The 18,812-nt window shown below is 42.4% G+C and overlaps 2 protein-coding genes across 24 annotated transcripts; both read right to left on the reverse strand.

The window, feature by feature from the left end:
- Positions 1 to 3,730: 3,730 nt before the first annotated feature.
- Positions 3,731 to 13,764, reverse strand: LOC103633553 (replication protein A 70 kDa DNA-binding subunit A). 23 transcript variants are annotated; one of them, XM_020540785.2, is made up of 16 exons: positions 13,539 to 13,678; positions 12,726 to 12,750; positions 12,564 to 12,624; positions 6,971 to 7,029; positions 6,584 to 6,728; positions 6,148 to 6,421; positions 5,948 to 6,047; positions 5,684 to 5,814; positions 5,526 to 5,607; positions 5,314 to 5,443; positions 5,074 to 5,225; positions 4,570 to 4,963; positions 4,447 to 4,491; positions 4,192 to 4,256; positions 4,036 to 4,096; positions 3,731 to 3,959 (listed from the first exon to the last, which is right to left on the reverse strand). In XM_020540785.2, exons 5-13 carry the CDS (start codon positions 6,725 to 6,727, stop codon positions 4,447 to 4,449), a joined length of 1,452 nt encoding a protein of 483 aa, XP_020396374.1. In that variant the 5' UTR covers position 6,728; positions 6,971 to 7,029; positions 12,564 to 12,624; positions 12,726 to 12,750; positions 13,539 to 13,678; the 3' UTR covers positions 3,731 to 3,959; positions 4,036 to 4,096; positions 4,192 to 4,256. The 23 variants fall into 23 exon arrangements, with proteins under 23 accessions (XP_020396374.1, XP_020396377.1, XP_020396373.1 ...); XM_020540788.2 differs by having other exon boundaries at positions 6,971 to 7,060; XM_020540784.2 differs by having other exon boundaries at positions 12,564 to 12,627.
- Positions 13,765 to 16,627: 2,863 nt separating this feature from the next.
- On the reverse strand, positions 16,628 to 18,355 carry LOC100280876 (anthocyanidin 3-O-glucosyltransferase). Its single transcript, NM_001153796.2, has one exon. It carries the CDS (start codon positions 18,268 to 18,270, stop codon positions 16,828 to 16,830), a length of 1,443 nt encoding a protein of 480 aa, NP_001147268.2. The 5' UTR covers positions 18,271 to 18,355; the 3' UTR covers positions 16,628 to 16,827.
- Between the last annotated feature and the right edge of the window lie 457 nt (positions 18,356 to 18,812).

Raw genomic sequence — 18,812 nt, forward strand, 5'->3', positions numbered from 1 at the left:
CATCGCTTTGATGAAAATTTTGTTCCCAATGAAAAATATGCAGGGGCAGCAGCCACATCATATGGAGCAGACTCAAACTGGTATGTAGATACTGGAGCCACAGATCACATCACCGGAGATCTTGAGAGGCTAGCAGTACATGACCAATACAGAGGCCATGATCAGATCCACACGGCAAGTGGTGCAGGTATGAACATTAGTCGCATTGGTTATTCAACTGTTCCAACTCATAACCGTGATCTTAAACTCAATAACATTCTTTATGTTCCTCAAGTTACAAAGAATCTTGTCTCAGTTCATAAACTAGCCACCGATAACTCAGCCTTTCTTGAATTTCATCCCAATTTCTTTGTGATCAAGGATCAGGCCACGAAGAGACCTCTGCTTAAAGGACGCTGCCACAAAGGGCTCTATCCTTTGCCATTGACATCATCCAAGCAAGCATATGGAGCCACTAGACCATCTATTGAAAGATGGCATAGTCGTCTAGGTCATCCCTCTGTTCCTATAGTAGAAAAAGTTATTCGTCGTTTTAATCTCCCTTGTTCTAGTGAGAAGAATAAACAGTCTATTTGTGACGCCTGTCAAAAGGCTAAGAGTCATCAGTTACCTTATCCCAAGTCAAGTCATGTGTCGAGTCATCCCTTAGAACTCGTTTTCTCTGATGTTTGGGGTCATGCACCCAACTCTATAGGAGGCAATAAATATTATGTCAGTTTTATCAATGATTATAGTAAATTTACTTGGATTTATCCTCTCAAATTCAAATCCGAAGTCTTTCAAAAGTTTGTTGAATTTCAGACTCTCGTTAAGCGTCTTTTCGATCGCAAAATAATAACCATGCAAACCGATTGGGGCGGAGAATATCAAAAACTTCATTCCTTCTTTGCTAAAGTTGGAATTAGCCATCATATCTCCTGTCCTTATGCACATCAACAGAATGGGTCGGCGGAGAGAAAACACCGCCATATTGTTGAAGTTGGTCTAGCCCTTCTTGCTCATGCTTCTATGCCCCTGAAATACTGGGATGACGCCTTCCTTGCAGCTGTTTATTTGATCAACCGTACTCCTAGCAAAACCATAAATTATGAAACACCTTTGGAGCGTCTTTTTCACCAAAAACCAAATTACTCCTTTTTGCGCATTTTTGGTTGTGCTTGCTGGCCTAACCTTCGTCCCTATAATTCTCATAAGCTTCAATTTCGCTCCCGTCAATGTGTCTTTCTAGGATACAGTAATTTTCACAAAGGTTTCAAATGTCTTGATCTTTCTTCAGGACGAGTCTATATTTCAAGGGATGTCATCTTTGATGAAACAATTTTTCCCTTCTCCTCTCTCCGCCCCAATGCTGGTCGTCGTCTCCAACAAGAAATTTCCCTTCTTCCTCCATCCCTTCAACATTCTGATATTATCACCGGTTATGGGGGCCAACATGTGGATAATCATGTGCCTACATGTTCTACTAACACTACTAATCCATGTGCTTTGAGCTCTCCACCTGTGCAGGACACAGCCAGGTCAAATGATGCTTCCGGCCCAAGTACTGAGGCCGAGTCACCTATGCCAGCTCCTGTTGACGATGCTGCCCTGCCCGCCATGCAGTTGGATGAGAGCGCCATACACGATCCGCCTGCAGGCAGGCTGCAGCCACGGACGCCCCGCCTCTTGGATCCTCTGCACCCGGGGGGGACCAACAGCAGTCGCAGCATATGGAACAGCAGCGCCCGAGTACACGTCTCCAACATGGAATCCGTAAGCCCAAAGTTTATACTGATGGCACTATCAAGTACAATTTTCTTACAACTTCTGGTGAACCACGAAACTTAGAAGACGCCTTGAGTGATAAAAACTGGAAAAATGCTATGGATGCTGAATTTATGGCACTAGAAAAGAATAGAACCTGGCACTTAGTTCCACCTCAAAAAGGCAGGAATATAATTGACTGTAAATGGGTTTATAAAATTAAAAGAAAACAAGATGGAAGCTTAGATAGATATAAAGCTCGCCTAGTTGCAAAAGGATTTAAACAAAGGTATGGTATTGATTATGAGGACACTTTTAGCCCTGTGGTCAAGCCAACTACTATCAGGATTGTTCTCTCTATTGCTATCTCTAGGGGGTGGTCTCTTCGTCAATTGGATGTGCAAAATGCTTTTCTTCATGGAATCCTTGAAGAGGAAGTGTACATGAAACAACCTCCTGGATATGAGGACAAAGAGAAGCCAAGTTATGTTTGCAAACTAGACAAAGCTCTTTATGGTCTAAAGCAAGCTCCTCGGGCCTGGTATGCAAGGTTGAGTAAGAAACTTTTTGATCTTGGTTTTAGAAGTTCCAAGGCCGACACTTCCCTATTTTTCTATAATAGCAAAGATGTGTCTATGTTTATCCTTATATATGTAGATGACATAATTGTGGCAAGCTCAAAGCAAGAAGTTGTTTCAGCACTACTAAAAAATCTGCAGGAAGAGTTTGCTCTAAAGGACTTAGGGAATCTTCACTACTTCCTTGGTATAGAGGTAAACAAGACACAAAACGGTATACTGTTAACACAGGAAAAATATGCAACTGATTTACTACAGAGGACAAACATGGCGAATTGTAAACCTGAGAGTACTCTGTTATCCACAAGTGAAAAATTACATCTTCATGAAGGTTCTCTGCTTGGGCCAAATGATGCTACTCAGAATCGAAGTGTAGTTGGGGCCCTGCAGTATTTGACCTTAACAAGACCAGATATTGCATTTCCAGTAAACAAAGTGTGCCAATTTCTACATGCTCCAACCACATCTCACTGGACAGCAGTAAAAAGAATTTTGAGATATGTTAAATCTAGTATTAGTCTTGGGCTAAGCTTGTGCAAATCTTCCTCCTTTCTAGTGAGCGGATTTTCAGATGCAGACTGGGCAGGATGCCTCGATGACAGGAGATCCACCGGAGGTTTTGCTATCTTTCTTGGAAATAATTTAGTGTCATGGAATGCAAAGAAGCAAGCTACAGTATCTCGATCCAGCACTGAAGCAGAATATAAAGCTCTAGCTAATGCCACAGCTGAGATCATGTGGATTCAAACTCTCTTGAATGAACTGAAAGTTTCAAGCCCCTCAGTCGCAAAACTTTGGGTAGACAATATGGGTGCCAAGTATTTATCATTTAATCCAGTCTTTCATGCCAGAACAAAACACATTGAGGTGGATTATCATTTTGTCAAGGAGCGTGTCGCCAGGAAATTACTGGACATTGACTATGTTCCCACAGGAGATCAAATTGCAGATGGTTTTACCAAAGCTCTTACAGTGAAGAAATTAGAAAACTTTAAATACAATCTCAACTTGAGAAAGTTGTGATTGAGGGGGCGTGTAAAGCAAAGTGCCTGTAATAGATAACGCAGAGTTAGTATATCTTATCTCATATAGTCGGTTGTATTAGAGTTTATCTCGTGTAACCAACTCTGCGTGATTATCTGAAACAGACTCATGATTATCCAAATGTAAACTACGGCAATGGTTGTTATTGCCCATATATAAACATGCAGCACACCGGCCAGGGGCATCACGGTGTTTTCCAATCTCTTCCAGCGCCTCTGATATTCTTTAGACTATAGTGACTAATCGACGCCATGGCGTTTTGCGCATCACGCAGCGTACTGGGAGGTTGTGCATATCATATCATATATCACAAGTCAACTGGCGCGCGCCAGCGCGCGCGTTCATCTTGTTTTTGATGTTATACGTTTTCAGCAAGCCAAAGCAAACGATTCTATATATGAAACATGACGGTTCGTTATAGCACCAGATAAGTATACAGAAAGGTACATGACATAGTAGTACATAGATATCATGTAGCATGTCCAAAATAAGATCTGCTTCATGGAAGCTGTGACTCTAATTATATATAGAGACAAAATAGCGACGAACATGTTTTTTTCATCTGAATTTTGGCTCCGACGATCCAAAATATTCCTGCGATACAACAGTAGGATACTTCAATCATGCAGCAAAGTTTGGGTTTATTTGAAGTCTTGGTTGCATCGTTTACCTCGCTGTGTTGTGTTGTAGACAACGTCTACTCTTGTTGATTCTTGGGATTTTGTTTGATTCTGGATGAATGTAGGCTAAAAGTTTAGCTGCATAGTATAGCAAATATACTAATGGAGGTAGTACTATAAGCTTATCTGAGATGAGAATTATAGACCTTTTTGTTGGCGACTCAATTGTAGTTGTAGGAGCTCTGCTTCTGTTAGCATCGGGGAGGTTTGTCTATGCAATAGTTAAATTATTTGTAAATGAGTAACAGGGAAAATGAGCGCAGTTGATAAAGGATACTAAAAAAATACAATTATTGTATACTGAAAATATTTCAAGAAGACATGTCCTATTTCAAAGTATTTTCTTATAAGTGTTGGTGCAGAACCTGGTGGGTTGTTTGCTTCTTGTGAAATAAGCTTACCTAAGGCTTATTCTTTGCTGGAGAATATGTCAGCTTTTGGGGCATCTGAGGATGATTGAAACATATGTCACTGTATGAAAGCTTAAGAATGAAAAGGTAATTGATAAGTATGATTTAACTTACGCTTGGTGAGTCTGCTGTGGAAAGTCTAGACATGGGTGTAGAAGGAGATTCGGCAGCTGTTGTTATCAGTTTGTTTTTTGTTGGAGTGAGAGGAAGTTGCACATCATCTTTTTCTTGTACTATTGGTAGTGATGTCATTCTTCCATATGATGCTACAATTCCTTTGATGAGCAATGTTTTTTCTAGAAATCTGAATGACTGGCTGTTGAATTCTATAATGAATGTGTATTTCCGTGAAACTATTGCTGCAATTTCAGGTGGGATAGCTGATGCATCAGGAAAGGATGCAACAACTGTTGGACATGGTTTCCCAATAATTGTCCTAGCAACATTGTCGAATGCAAACATTTCAGCTTCTTCAGTTCCATCTGATGCCTTGAAAGTGAGCTTGTATCTATAACGGAGAGGAGAGTGAGTAAATTGTTATATTTTTATGGTACATTAAAGAAATTATTAAAAGTAGGTTGGAACAAAGCAGATATATTTAGTTGTAACAAACCAGACCTGAAGCAGTAATTTGTTGATCTACATGTGGAGCATTGACGGATGACGGGATCAATGCTTGGTTTGTTTGGGCAAGTGTTGCAAGCAATATAATACCAAGTCTTGCCTTCAGGAATACATGTAATGGTTACCGTGCATTCATATCCTTGATCCTACGAATGAAGTATAAACACATGAATTACAATCGTGTGTGGAAGAAGAATTTTTGAGGTAATGTAAATTAACATTAGATATGCTTACCGGTACATCATGTGGGTTTAAAGACAGTATGTATTTAAGGTTGTGATGTTCTCGTTGTGGAAAACTTGGAGGTGTAATTTCTTGTTTGTCAAGACTGGGCAATTCTATGTTTATCTTTTCAGATTCAATCCTGTGAATGATAAAGTGATGTTAGTCTTCATTGTCCATTTTCCTTTTTTTCTAAAAAACGTGGAAGTGTGTAATTGTTGTACCTGCTATAAAAAGCTTCAGCTTCTTCAATTGATGGGTTGAAGTACCAATGACAGGCTGCGCCACCACTTAACAGTACTTCCCCTATATAATTAGAATAAATGAAGATAAGAAGTGTATGAGGCTAAAAAAGCTATGAGGAAAAGTTGTATTTGTGCACCTTGATATTCTTTTGGTAAACAACCAACAAATAAGACCACGATAGGAGTTTGTTTCTGTGGGTCATAAGTGTTGGTCAACGAAAATTCTTGTGCACGTTTTCCCCATAGAGTAATTTTCAGAATGTCGTCGCTGTGAGACAATTTTAAAATAAGCATGTAATGTATGTGAAATGTAGTGTTTGTTGAGCAATGAAGAATCAACTACTAATATGCAAAATAATAAAATAAGATAGTAAGGATGCTTTATGTTATAAAGTATTAACCTGAGGTTTTTTATCAGAACATGTCGATTGTAAGATGAGGGTATGTGTGCATTTCCGACAGGCTTAATCGCAGAGATTTCCGTAATAATACCAAGGACGTCTAATGTTTCATACAATAGTAAAAAAACACCAGGATTAAATCAGGCGAGAGATTGGATAGTTGTGAGAATGGGATTTCATGTCATATTTAGGAAACATACCATGGAAGTTTCTTGCATTTGATCCATCTGGATCAATCTTGTCATAGCTTGTTAGATGATAAACATAAAGGGGAAAACCTGATGGTGAAGTGTGGCAAAGTTCAAGGGTTGTGTATGGTTTGACATACAACATGAGATCACCATCAACAGGCTTGTAGGTGGATTTTGCACGGGCTACTGAAAAGCGGGTCATCTTGTATATTTTGCCAACTTGAAATTCATCGCCTCTTGTAGCTGCTAGGAACGAAGGAATCTGACAATGGATAGCATTGCCCTGTGCAGTGATGGAAAAACTACTATAAGTATTTCGCATTTTAGGTATTATAGAGTACTGTCTCAACATAGCAACAGAAATATTTTCGCATACTGAAGCTTTGGTTACATTGGCACACGGAGCTAAATCTGGAGGTTATTTTTTGGTGTGCTTAATACTTACTGTGCAGTCTGTCAGGATCATGTCGATGTGTAATATAGGGCCATTGTCAACGGCACCTCGAAACTCCCATTTCCTGTGGACCTGTATTTGAACCTCTGCATTTCGATCTTGTAGAGTCAATGCTGAAAGTGGTTTATTAGGCATCCTGTGTAACATGGGATAGATGAAAAATACAGTTAGCATTTTGTTTAGAAGTATGGTATGATAAATATATGTATGAGAAATATGTATGAGTTAATAATGCAGCATCATACAAAGCGATGATGAAAAACAAATGAAATCTATACAGGTAGATCAGTTTACTCCTTTCTTAAGTGAATTAAAAGAGAGTAAAATTGTATGTAAGTGGAGGGAAAAGGGGGGTAAAAAGAGAGCAATGAATTGTACCTGCATTAAGGGAACCAGGAGTACTATAGGGCGCAGAGAGCATCTTCTGTACATGGATACTATACATAATAGGCTTGTTTAGGATATAAACTGAAATATAAAATGTATTTTTTAGATATTATTTTGTACATGAACAGCAAGTTGTAGATCATCCTTAATGCGCAGGAAACCGGGAAAAGATTTCCCTGTAAACAATATTTTTGGTTTCATCTGTTGATTTGCCATCATCATCTTCAATCAGCACTCTGAGTCCTTTTTTTGAAGTAACTCTAGAGAAAGCAACATATAGTTGCCCATGTGTAAAAACAGGTTTCTTCAAGTACACAGCAACACTGGATAAAGTTTGTCCTTGGCTCTTGTTTATTGTCATGGCGTAGCAAACTTTAATGGGATACTGCCTTCTTTCTAGAGTGAATGGTAGCTTCAGTGTTTTTAAAGTTAAACAAACACGTGGAATCAACACAGTTTTGTCCTTATATTTTCCAGTCATGATCTTAGCTTCAATAATCAGATCTCCTAGAGTAACAATGATTAACCTTGTTCCATTGCAAAGGCCTTCGGATTGGTTAATGTTGCGCAAAAGCATAATTGGAACTCCTTTTTTTAATATTAACTGATGTTGAGGGAAATTGTTGCCAGTAATTGAATTGAGGAATTCAACAGGATATAATAAGTCATATGAATCGTTGCTGTCTGGTCCTTTTACTATGCTATCACAGCTAAGATATTCCCTTGGATCACCAGGTATTAGAGTGACAACGAAGTTGTTGACTGTGTCTATAACATCATTCGTTGGAGAAAGTATTGCACGTTCTTTCAGGTATTGTATGTCTGCATAATTATCTGTTAGATCTGGATACGCGGAGTCTACAATGCATTGCAGGCTATTATTTTGAGGTGTTAGTAAAATGTCTTGCGGAATTTTTATCCAATATTTTTCTGTTTCAGAGTCTTTTGCTCGTGCTGGTACTTTGCCATCACCTATGTCCAAGAGCCATTTGCTAAAGGAAGCAATTTCATTCTTACTTGCAGAATCTAAATGAGGTGATTTTAATCTCATATTTTCAGTCAAGTATAAGACAGTAATAGAAGTCCATAGAGGAGAGCTAGTTATTGCTGCGTCTATAATTTGTGATTGTGTACCACCTTCAATAACTGGGAGTATCTGTCTAGCATCACCTCCCAAAACAACTACCTTTCCACCAAAAGGTGTTTTTTCAGCTACAGGACATCGAGGTGAAAGTAAATCACGCAGTGTTCGGTCTAGAGCTTCAAAAGCTATTCTATGAGTCATGAATGCCTCGTCCCAAATGATTAATGAAGCAACTTCAATCAGTTCAGCTAGCATAGTTCCTCTCTTGATATTGCAAGTAGTGGTTTCATTTAAATCACATGGTATTTTAAATCGGGAATGTGCTGTACGACCTCCTGGAAGGAGTAATGCGGCAACCCCTGAAGAAGCAACTGTAAGAACAACCTTTTTCTGCGAACGCAGATATGCTACGATGGTATTCCAAAGGAAGGTTTTTCCAGTCCCACCATACCCCGAAACAAAGTAGAAGCCAGGCTGTCCAGATAGCACATTTTCCACAATAGTGTTAAAGGCTTTCATTTGTTCTGTGTTTAATTGATAAATTAGGACTTCAGATTCATATGAAAGGCTGTTTGCATCATATGACAACTCTTCTTTGAGTAAATGATTGACATTTCTACCTTCTAGGTTGTCGGTTTTCCTTGGGAGGTTGAAGTCATGAATGTTGCCGCCACTCTTGTTAAATAAAACTGCTAGCTTATCTAGTAAATAATTCTTGAGATCATCTTCTGGTATCTGATAATTAGTCTGGTTAAGTGCCTTACGAATATTATATTCGATGTCATCAGCTAGGTATTTCCAAACTTTCCCAAAAAGTGTATACTCATCGGCTACCTGACAATAAAGAAGCATTGTGACAAAAAGTTGTCTTAGCTGAGAAGACGTTGCCCAAGTAGCAGCTTCATTGAAAGCAGCCAACCATTCTTGATCATCACCAAGGAGCCCACGTGCTTTGCATGCTTCTTTGAAGGTATTATAGACAATATTGTTGTAGGTCCGAACCTCCTCATAACTGCGTGCACCTTTGACAACTAACAAAAGCATTCTAAGGTAATACTTGTCACCTGCCAGGGGATGCACATAGTATAGACGTCCTATCTTGCCTTCTCTTGTTTGTCTAGGATGCCAAGTTCTGGTCTTGTCGTCCCATCTCCATTTTGATGGGAATTGAGAGTATGTAAGATTTCTAGCATTAGAATGTTGTTGATTAGTGGTAAACCATTCAGTAAGCATGGTTTTCCTGAGAAATGATTGTGACAATATGCCTGCCATGTTAGCTGAAGTATTATATGTTATATAATTTTCATTTGGTAAATGAACATGCATTCTTTCAACAGCTGGGTAATGTCTATGTATCTCAAACCCAAATACTCGCCAGCAAGAATCAATGTCACAAAGGTATCTACTGTCAATGTATTCTTTGATTTCATTTCTTGCATCAGTTTCTTCATCATAAGGAACATCTTCGCCGCTCTGAATCCTCTGAAGAAACATTTTGCTACGATCTGGTCCTTTGGTCACATATTTGAAAAGGTATTTTATAAAGATGGTTTTGTTGCACCATTCAACATTTGTATGTGCACCAAATTTTTTCAATAACAACAAATTTGAAGGCACAATGTACCTATTATCCAGTGCAATCTTATTTTTGAAAACAACACGTCCATTATTTCTTCTTCTGTAAAGAACAAAGCCATTCTCATCAAAGGAAGTTTCCTCTTGAAGTTTTTTTGGATAGTTTTTTGAACATCGACCATTTTTCATGCAAGGAGCATGTTTGTTGTAATTTCCACATGGGCCATGGACCATATGTTCAGCAACTAAGGCGTACCCTAGCGGATCAGTTTCTGGATCTGGTATCTCAGCAGTTATAAATGAGTCAATTAGCTCAGGTGTTGGTTGAGAAGTGTCAGTGGAGACCCAAAATATAATGTGTGCATGAGGCAAGCCACGTTTTTGGAATTCAACGGTATGTAACACTGCATGTAAATATAGATAATGTAGAATTTCAATGCGTTAGATCATAATGGCAAAACATAATCAGGAAATTTTGCAAACGATTTTGCGTGAAGAGGAGAACATAGGAGAAATGTGTCAGGGTAACTAATATAAGATAGAAATTTTGTTGCGTTGGAAATTTTTATAGGCAGAAGTGTACCTGCCAGTAACGGACCAAAGATAGTTCCTGATCTAATATCCTGAAGTAATTCATGAAGCTTTAGATGGAAGACCCGTGTAACTACGTCTGATCTGTCAGGAGCTGTTTGACCATGCTGAAAGATACTTTCAGTAATTTCAGGCCATGAAGGGTTACATGTAAATGTAACAAAAAAGTCAGGAGGACCATACTTTCCACAAATTGCTAGACCGTCATGGTAATTTTGAATCATATAGCGTCGTCCTCCAATGTGCGATGCTGGAAGAACAACTCTTTTTCCCATTTCATCGCCATTTATGCATCCACGGCTAACAGCATCTGCTATTCCTTGGATACTTTCCATTCGTAAGTTTCTTTGATTTTGAGCAATGTAGTGAAGTCTACTCTCCTCAATAGCAGCACGTGCATCAACTTTGGCTTGGCTTGATAACAGACCATAGCATAGGTACGGATTTGGCTGATTCTTCCTATAATGGAATTGATAGCAATAGTATTCTTGCATTGTCATATGGCGTCCTGTGGTTGCCCCAATAGGATTTCTATTAGTGTAATGAATACCGAGCTGGAATCCACGTTCACCATAAGGAAATAAAAGAGGATATTGGAGAGGCATGTAAGCTGGATGTAATGAGGAGATTCTTTTAAGCTCTCTATTATGTGTTTCAATGATGATATCACGTTTGTACGTATCTAAAGAGAAGTCACCAACAACCAACATTGCAAGTTCATCAGTAGTTGGTAAGTTGTATTGAACTGGATCACCCTTTTTTGCGCCAACGATTCTGATGATGAAATCTTCATTATTGTGGTCAGCCAACCGATCTCTTGCCATTCTAAATTTCTTAGCAAATGGATTATGTTGGTCTAACATGCTAATCAAATCATGTACAATTGATGGATCGAGCGATTCAACGGGTCTATGATCAGCATCAAGACATTTCAATCTATTACTAACTTCGTTAGCAGTGTCGTACACATAAAGTTGAAGAAATTGTGGAGCAGAGTCATCAAGGGGTAAAAGAGAACCAACACGATGATGTACTTGACCACATATCTTGAACAGCGGCGGTCCTCGACCATCATTAATAGAGTTATCAATTCGTGCACCCATTGATGTGAAAGCAAAAAGACAGTTATATTGCCTGATACTACGCATGAATTTCTTGGACCTAGAATCACCATTGAAGATTGCCAAGGAAGCCAGTGGTTCAGGCCGATCTCTAAACGAAGGTATATAAATTTTCCCACTCTTACAGCAGGTATGATACTGAGGCCTTCCAGTTTCGCGATTTATAGAAGACTTCTCACCATACCAGAATAAAGCATGACAGTGTTCACATTCATAATCTAGTGTTCCATGGTATGATCGACCTCGATATGACGCTAATAGGACATAAAAATGTTAGTAATTAATTAAAAATTTTCTGAAACAGAACTTTATATCTATAAATAATTATACAATTATATAAGAGTCTATTTATTACTTGCATTAGAGGTGCATTGTTGTCATACCTTTAAGGGCAGCTATGTACTCTTCAGGAAAATAACCACAATTCATTGGTGTTCTAATACTTTTGGCAGGACCTGTGTTATTGTATTGTTAGAGGCAGCGGACCAAGTATTAATGTTGGTAGTCATTGTAATTATCGTCTATCCATTGGTACCTCGGGTGAGTAATCGCCACTGGTCTAACGCTCTTTTACGTTGTTGTCGTGCCAGTGCAGCGTTTTTGTGGGTAGTCACAATTGAAAATTTTCTCCGAGGAGTAAAAGCCCAAGTATCGGTTACATGTGAAGTCACATGAGAAATAGGGGGATCTGCTTCGTCGTCGCCGTCCATTTCCTTTGTTGCTGAAGAATCACTCGTTTTCTAGATTAATCTCTATATGACTGGGGAATTACTTGTCCCATAACATTTTGTCGAGGTATTATATGTTAGTTTGCATTATGTATGAATGTAAGTACTAATTACGAAAACGGGGAAAAAATGCAGACATATGGTAGAAGTGTAATCAATCAAAGAGATGGGAGTGGTAATTACCATTACAGATTCTGTGAATCGAAACTGAACACAGTAAAATTGTGATCCAAAAAATTATTGCAATGATCAGAACAGGAAGGAGGTACTATATTGCGTTATGCATGAATGTAAGTATTAATTACGCAAACGAAAAAAATACAGACATATGGTAGAAGTGTAATCAATCAAAGAGATGGGGAGTGCTAATTAGCATTACAGATTATGTGTACCGAAACTGAGTACAGTAAGATAGTGATCCAAAAAATTATTGCAATAATCAGAACATGAAGAAGTTACTATAGTGTGAATTAGGAAGGTAATACCTTATCTTTGTTGATGGTCGATATTGAGCTGTCGGAACCTTTTTTACGGATGAACTTCGTACTGCTGCGAAACACGGTTATTTTACATGTATTTGTTTACGTAGGTAGCATAGTAAATATATCAGAGAAAAAGATTATAGTTAGAAACTCAGCTCTTTGGACCTGGCTTCGAATGAAAGCGTAATCCCTGCAAAGTACAGTAATCGCAGACTTTAGTACGAAATATTTTTATATTGCGAAAACAGGAGATAAGATTGGAGAAAATATTTTAGGCACAAAGAGATTTAAGGTTGAGAAATTGTGTGCAACTGCATACAAATTAGAAGCTGAAAGTGTAACCAGGAAAGTGACATACTGATTGTTTAATAAAGGGATGATAACATCTTAGTTATTTCATCAGTAAACTCTAAAGACAAAAGATTCTATTGTTGTTCCTTTTTTTTCACATAGGAACCTCCGCTAGAAAGAGAGAGAGAGAGAGGCGGAAGAGAACGAAAAGAGGGGACCAAAAATGTATCTTCTTCAATGAAGAGAGCAGGAATCGAACGAAAAGAGGGTCATCTAGGAACCTTCGCCAAACATTTTATCCCATATTTTTTAACAATTTATCGCTCATCACAGTACCAATGAGGGCAAAAATAAAAAAAATGATAGGATGAAGTGCTGAAATGGCGTAAGAGAACATGGACTTCACTGAAGTGCGGTAAGATAAACTGGAAGGGGATGAATGGCGGTAAAAAAGTGAGGTTAGCGCAGAGAGTAAAAAATCACATAAGATTTTTTCGTTTTTAAAAAAAAAAATAAAGAAGGTTAGCTGAGCGAGAAGAAATCGCAGAAGATCGAATTTTTTTTTTAACAATCCACAACACTTTATAGCACATCTAAAATGTTGACTGAAGGATGGCTGGAAAAATACTATACAGTAGCAATGAGAGTAAAATATGGAGGTAGAGAACTTAAGGGAGGCAAGAGAACCTGGAGAACGATGGATGGTGGGGGAGCTGATGTCGTCTGGTGATGGCGGAGTTCTTGATGTGGTTGCGTTTCCTCTCTCTGTAAATGTGACGCCCTGCCTTCCTTTACTTTTGATAGGAGGTTACGGTGGTGAAGCAGTGTTTCTTTCTTCTTCTTTTTTTATTCAATCCATGGAAGACTCTGCACGCAAGCACAAGCGAGGACACCTGCCTTCTTTCGGAAGACTCCGGAGCACCTGACTTTTTTTTTCTTTTTCTTTATTTCTTTCGGAAGACTCCGGAGCACCTGACGGAATTTTTTTTCCTTTTATTACAGGACATCGGATCACAATCTAAGGGTTGGAAATATAGTAGTGACGTGGATAGCACGGTTGCGCGGTTATGTTCAGCTGGTTAATATAGTAAATATGTGTTCTCTATTTCTCTCTCTCTCTTGGAGTCAAAGTAGGACGAACATGGTGACGTGAGGGACCGCCTCTTCTGCTCTGGGCGGCTGGCCCTCTCGAAGCTGCGGGCTGCCAAAAAAAGCCTTCCCACTTGCAGTCTGGCAGCACGGCACTCGTCCCTCCGGCACTGCATCCAGCAATAGTGCAATACCAGCATCCACAGCTTGCTCTCCGAACCGCGATCGATCGGCCGGCATCGCCTGTGCATTTTGGACTTTCAGCCTGATCTCTGTACTAGTTTTTATTAAGTATTTTTATCTGTTGTACCAGTTTAAACAGCCCGCTTTAATTCAAGCGAACAACATTTGATGCGCGAGAGAGGAAATTTAATGTCGGGCAAAGCATAACAATGTTGAAGTGTCCGTAATCAGCAGGGCCGGTCCTTAGCGTCAGCAGCATGTGTGGCCGCTTAGGCCCCCCACAGTCGAGAGGGCCTCCGTTTATCCAAATTAGCATGAGCTTATTATAGATTAAGTATGTGGTATAGACTCATTCCTCTTCTAGCCTCTGTTTCATCTTCTTAATGGCATGGACGTCGTCGACGTATGCGTATGAGACTCTCACGGAGGAATTTGTGATCTCCTAGACGGCGAGCAAAGGCTAAGTCGCCAAGGAGGTTGACAAACTCATACATGTTTTTGGCTTCGCGTCTTTCTCGAACCTCGATCCTTAACTTCCCATGTATTTCCTTGTAAATTTTCCATGATTTTATTTAAAAAGTTGTTCAAATTATTTATCTTGTTTAAAAATTTAGTAGTGACCAATGCTATAAACTTATGGAGTGTTTAGTTTGAGGAATGAGTTAGTTTATCATCTTCTCACTCCAACTTTTTTGTTTGGTTTATGAAATGGAATGAGTTGATTCGTCATCACCTTATTTTTTATAATTAGTTAGTACTAATATGAGGAATGGTGTCATCGTACCAAATTTGAGAAATGGATCTATAATGCATCACCTCTTTTTGGTTAGAATGATTTCTCAAATCAAACACCCCTTAATGTCTTGTACATATAGGGCCTTTGTGTAGATTTGTTTTTACTTTTCTCTCATTTCATCTCCACTCCGACAATTTATCTTATTTAGCTCCCTCTTTATTTTTTAACTAGGCTATTTAAGTTTCTATATCAGTTTTTAGAGTTCTAAAAGATACTACCATATTTATAGTTCCATAACATATATTATTATTAGGTAATTAAACTTTAAAATACTTATGTTTACAATTTAGTGCACTAAGTGGAAAAGGGGAGATTAGAGCTCCCCTACAACGGGGGCGCAACTGCGCAGGCGAGCTCACTCGGCCGAGTGGGCGTCCCCGACCCTGTATTCTGTCAGGGGAGCCGACGAGGCACCGTTGGAGGCAGCCTTATGATACACGGCGGCGCTCCGCCACCAAATGTTGGCTCCATCAAGGAGCCCTCTCCACCACCGCTGACGCCGCCGAAGGCCGCTTCACGATAGGGTGCTAGTTAGGTAGAATTAGGTGTCTTATCTTTAATCCTAGCGACAGATCAGTGGTGACCATACAAGAATGGTGGGAGGCGACGACAACCTTTTCTTTACTATGGCAGATCAGATTAGACCGGGTATTGTATTTGTGTGTAGAGGTAGAGCATCGATCCAACTCGATGTTAACTTATTTAACTAGAGACAGTTCTCTGTATGTAATCGGAAATTATATTCATCTCTTGTGTGTCACTGAGCTCACATGTCATATATACAAAAATATCTCCTATACATATCATTCAATGGTACATAAGAGATAAGTATAAAATCCGATGGATTTTTGCATTTAATTACTGATTCCACATGTTGGTTCACTACATAAAAATAACACAAGTATTTTTTTTCAGAGTTCATTATTTGGAGAGAAAAAAGGTGTAACTAATATATTCCTCTATACTTTTCTAGCTATGTATCCTGTTAACGTGTATGCTTTCTATGCATATTATCAATAATAAGTTAACCTCAAACATATCTAATTTGTCTACGGCAGTGATCTTTTATACACAACGGTAATATACACTTGCAACATACGCTGGGATATATATGGAACATTTGGATTTTGGAACGTACCCTTGCAGCATATGTGCATAGCTATTGTAACATATAAAATCCGGATCTACTTTTATAACTTCCAAATAAAACACTCACAACGTTTTTTTTTTGTTTTTGACAAGAGGGGATTTCCCCTATTTTATTATGAATAGGTAAATTTTACAAAAATTAACCACAGGAAGACTAGAGCAAACGTAAGGAACTACGATCCTTAAGAACTTGAAACCAGTGGAGGTCCCCAGCTAACAGAAAGAGACCGATCTACTACGATCTATCCATAAGCACCACGCCTCACCGACAAGCAATATCAAGCGTACAGGCAACTAGCTGTCCACGACAAGCTAGAGGAAACAACAAAAGCGTCCATTCTAGGAGATGGAGAAAAAGGGGGACACAGCCACCCTGCAAGCAGCAGACACAATAACGAGACCACCTAGTGACCATCACTACGGTTGCAAGAACTCTCTTCTTGCCGTGGTGTTCTTTTTCTACCTTGGTGTCTATTGCATCTTTGCCGTGGTGGTGTCTTTGGCCGGCCTCGGGACAGGCCACGGTCTCATTTTCCCTCTTTTTTTTCACCAACAGGTATTTCGGTTCCAAACAAGTATATATATTTTCTGGGAAGTCATAACTGACACGAGACTAGGCCGCCGAAAGGCCCAATAGAAAAATTTACCAGTTCCTACATTGGTGGGCTTTTGAATCTACAGCAGGAAGAAGAAGAAGCCCATGCTGCCATGCGCAGGCAGATTTATTGGAATTTGGAACAGCAAAGAGCGCAAGGGAATTCAGTTGGGCACGGCCACTCGCTGCTGTCCCTTGCCGCAGAGCCTCGCCATGCGCTGCACGAGCGCGGCAACCTGGGCGTCGTCCGCGTCGTTCCGCGCCACCACCTCCCGCAGCTCCGCGGCGCGGCGCCTGAGCGCGTGGCTCTCCTCCCCGCGCATGGCTCTCCGCACAGCGCGCGCCACGTCCTCGGCCCGGAACTCGCCGAACCGCTCCTGCTGCACGCGCACGGCGGCGCCCAGCTCCGTGGCCAGGTTGGCGTCCAGCGGTTGATCGATGTGCAGCGGCAGCGCCACGATCGGCACTCCCGCCGCCAGGGACTCCAGCACGGAGCTCCACCCGCAGTGCGACAGGAACGCGCCGCAGGCCGGGTGCGCCAGGATGCGGCGCTGCGGCGCCCACCCCTCCACCACCAGCCCGCGCCCGGGCGCCGGGGCGAACCCGCGGGGCAGCGCGCGCGCAGCTTCGTCGCCCTCCTCTGTCTCCCTGGGGAACCGCACCACCCACACGAAGCGCTCGCCGCTGAGCTCCAGGCCGCGCGCCATCCGCGCCAGCTGCTGCTCCGACATGAAGTACTCGCTGCCGAAGCAGACGAGCACGACGGAGGCCGGGGTCTGGGCGTCGAGCCAGCGCATCACGCGGTCTGACTCGGACTCCGACGACGTGCCGCCTCCGGCGGCGGCGGCGGCGGCGTCGGCGTCGACGAGCAGCGGGCCGACGGGGACCATCTCCTTGTTGCCGCCCACGAGCTCGGACAGGTAGTCCATGTACGGGCGCTCGACGTCGGCGCACGTCTTGACGGCCACGAAGGCCGAGGAGCGCGCGAGGCTGAGCAGCAGGCGGTTGCGCTCGGGGACGAGGGCGTCGGGGAGCTCCTCGCGGAGGATGTACTGCGCCATGTACTTGGCCTCCTCCTCGGCGCTGCCGAACCCGACGCCTCGGAACGGGAACGCGCAGCCTTCGCGGCGGCCGCGGCCTAGGCAGTGCACGACGAAGGAGGTGGCGGCGGCGCTGAAGGTGCTGAGGTGCGCCGCGGGCACGCCGCGCGCGGCGGCCTCGAGCGGCGCCCACGGGTAGAGGAAGTCGAAGAGGAGGAGGTCCGGGCGGATCTCGTCCAGCAGCGCGCCGAAGCGCGGCGCGGCGAGGTCGCACGCGCGCTTGAGCGCCGGCATGAGGCGCGCGGGCAGGTGCTTGGTGGTGTGCAGCTCGGGCGGCAGGTCCGGCGCCGCCGGGAGGTGGAGCTCCGCGAAGCGGATCCGAGGGGTCTGGTGCCGCGCGATCGCCGACAGGTTGACGGGCGTGGAGACGAGGTGGACGGTCACGTCGATGTCGGCGTCGTTGGCGGAGGTGAGGCGCCTGGCCAGCTCCAGGTACGGGGTGACGTGGCCGTGCGCGAGCCACGGGAACATGACCACGCTGAGGTGCTCGCGCTCCATCTGCGCCATTGGCGGTCGGTGGACGGACGGATTATTCAGGCAGGCCGTGTGGTGCGATGCGATGATCGACGTGTAGTTTGAATGTTTGTCTGTTGTCTGATGATCGGAAGCACGAGGAGCGTGGGCGTCTATTTATATGTATGCATGGAGGGTGCGGGGACGAAACGCGACGCTGAAGGGAGGGCGGCATGGCGGCCTCGCGACGTGGCCTGGTCGTCGCTGACTCGTGGCCACGTAGGGGGGCGCGTGTCACGCTCTGCCGTCAGCCGTCACCTTGGAGAGGGGAGGAGAAGAGCGCTCCGCCTGCCCAAGAGGTAGGTGTCCGCGGTGTGCTTTTCTTTTTTCCCGCCGGGCCGCCGCCATGGCTCCAGCGTCCACCAGATGGCGCATGATTTGCAGAGTCAGCCTTCTACAGAGTGCGCTGCACGGCTGCATTCCTCCGGTTTCGAAATGCTCTAGAGAGAGAGAGAGTCAGAGAGAGACGTGAGCTGGTTCGTCACAAATCACGACCCGTGACGATGGCAGCTGCATTGCACACTCGAGGTGAAGAA

Source organism: Zea mays, chromosome 7 (genome assembly GCF_902167145.1).
Source record: "Zea mays cultivar B73 chromosome 7, Zm-B73-REFERENCE-NAM-5.0, whole genome shotgun sequence".
NCBI lineage: Eukaryota > Viridiplantae > Streptophyta > Magnoliopsida > Poales > Poaceae > Zea > Zea mays.

What these genes read in the sequence shown, in the direction of transcription:
- LOC103633553 (XM_035961188.1), bottom strand. Translation starts at nt 12,060, where the DNA reads ATGGACGGCGACGACGAAGCAGATCCCCCTATTTCTCATGTGACTTCA. An exon ending in GTACATAGCTGCCCTTAAAG is followed by an intron (nt 10,738 to 11,733) that starts GTATGACAACAA and finishes GGGCAACCACAG; the next exon opens with GACGCCATATGACAATGCAA. An exon ending in CTTTGGTCCGTTACTGGCAG is followed by an intron (nt 10,043 to 10,221) that starts GTACACTTCTGC and finishes ATTTACATGCAG; the next exon opens with TGTTACATACCGTTGAATTC.
- LOC100280876 (NM_001153796.2), bottom strand. Translation starts at nt 18,270, where the DNA reads ATGGCGCAGATGGAGCGCGAGCACCTCAGCGTGGTCATGTTCCCGTGG.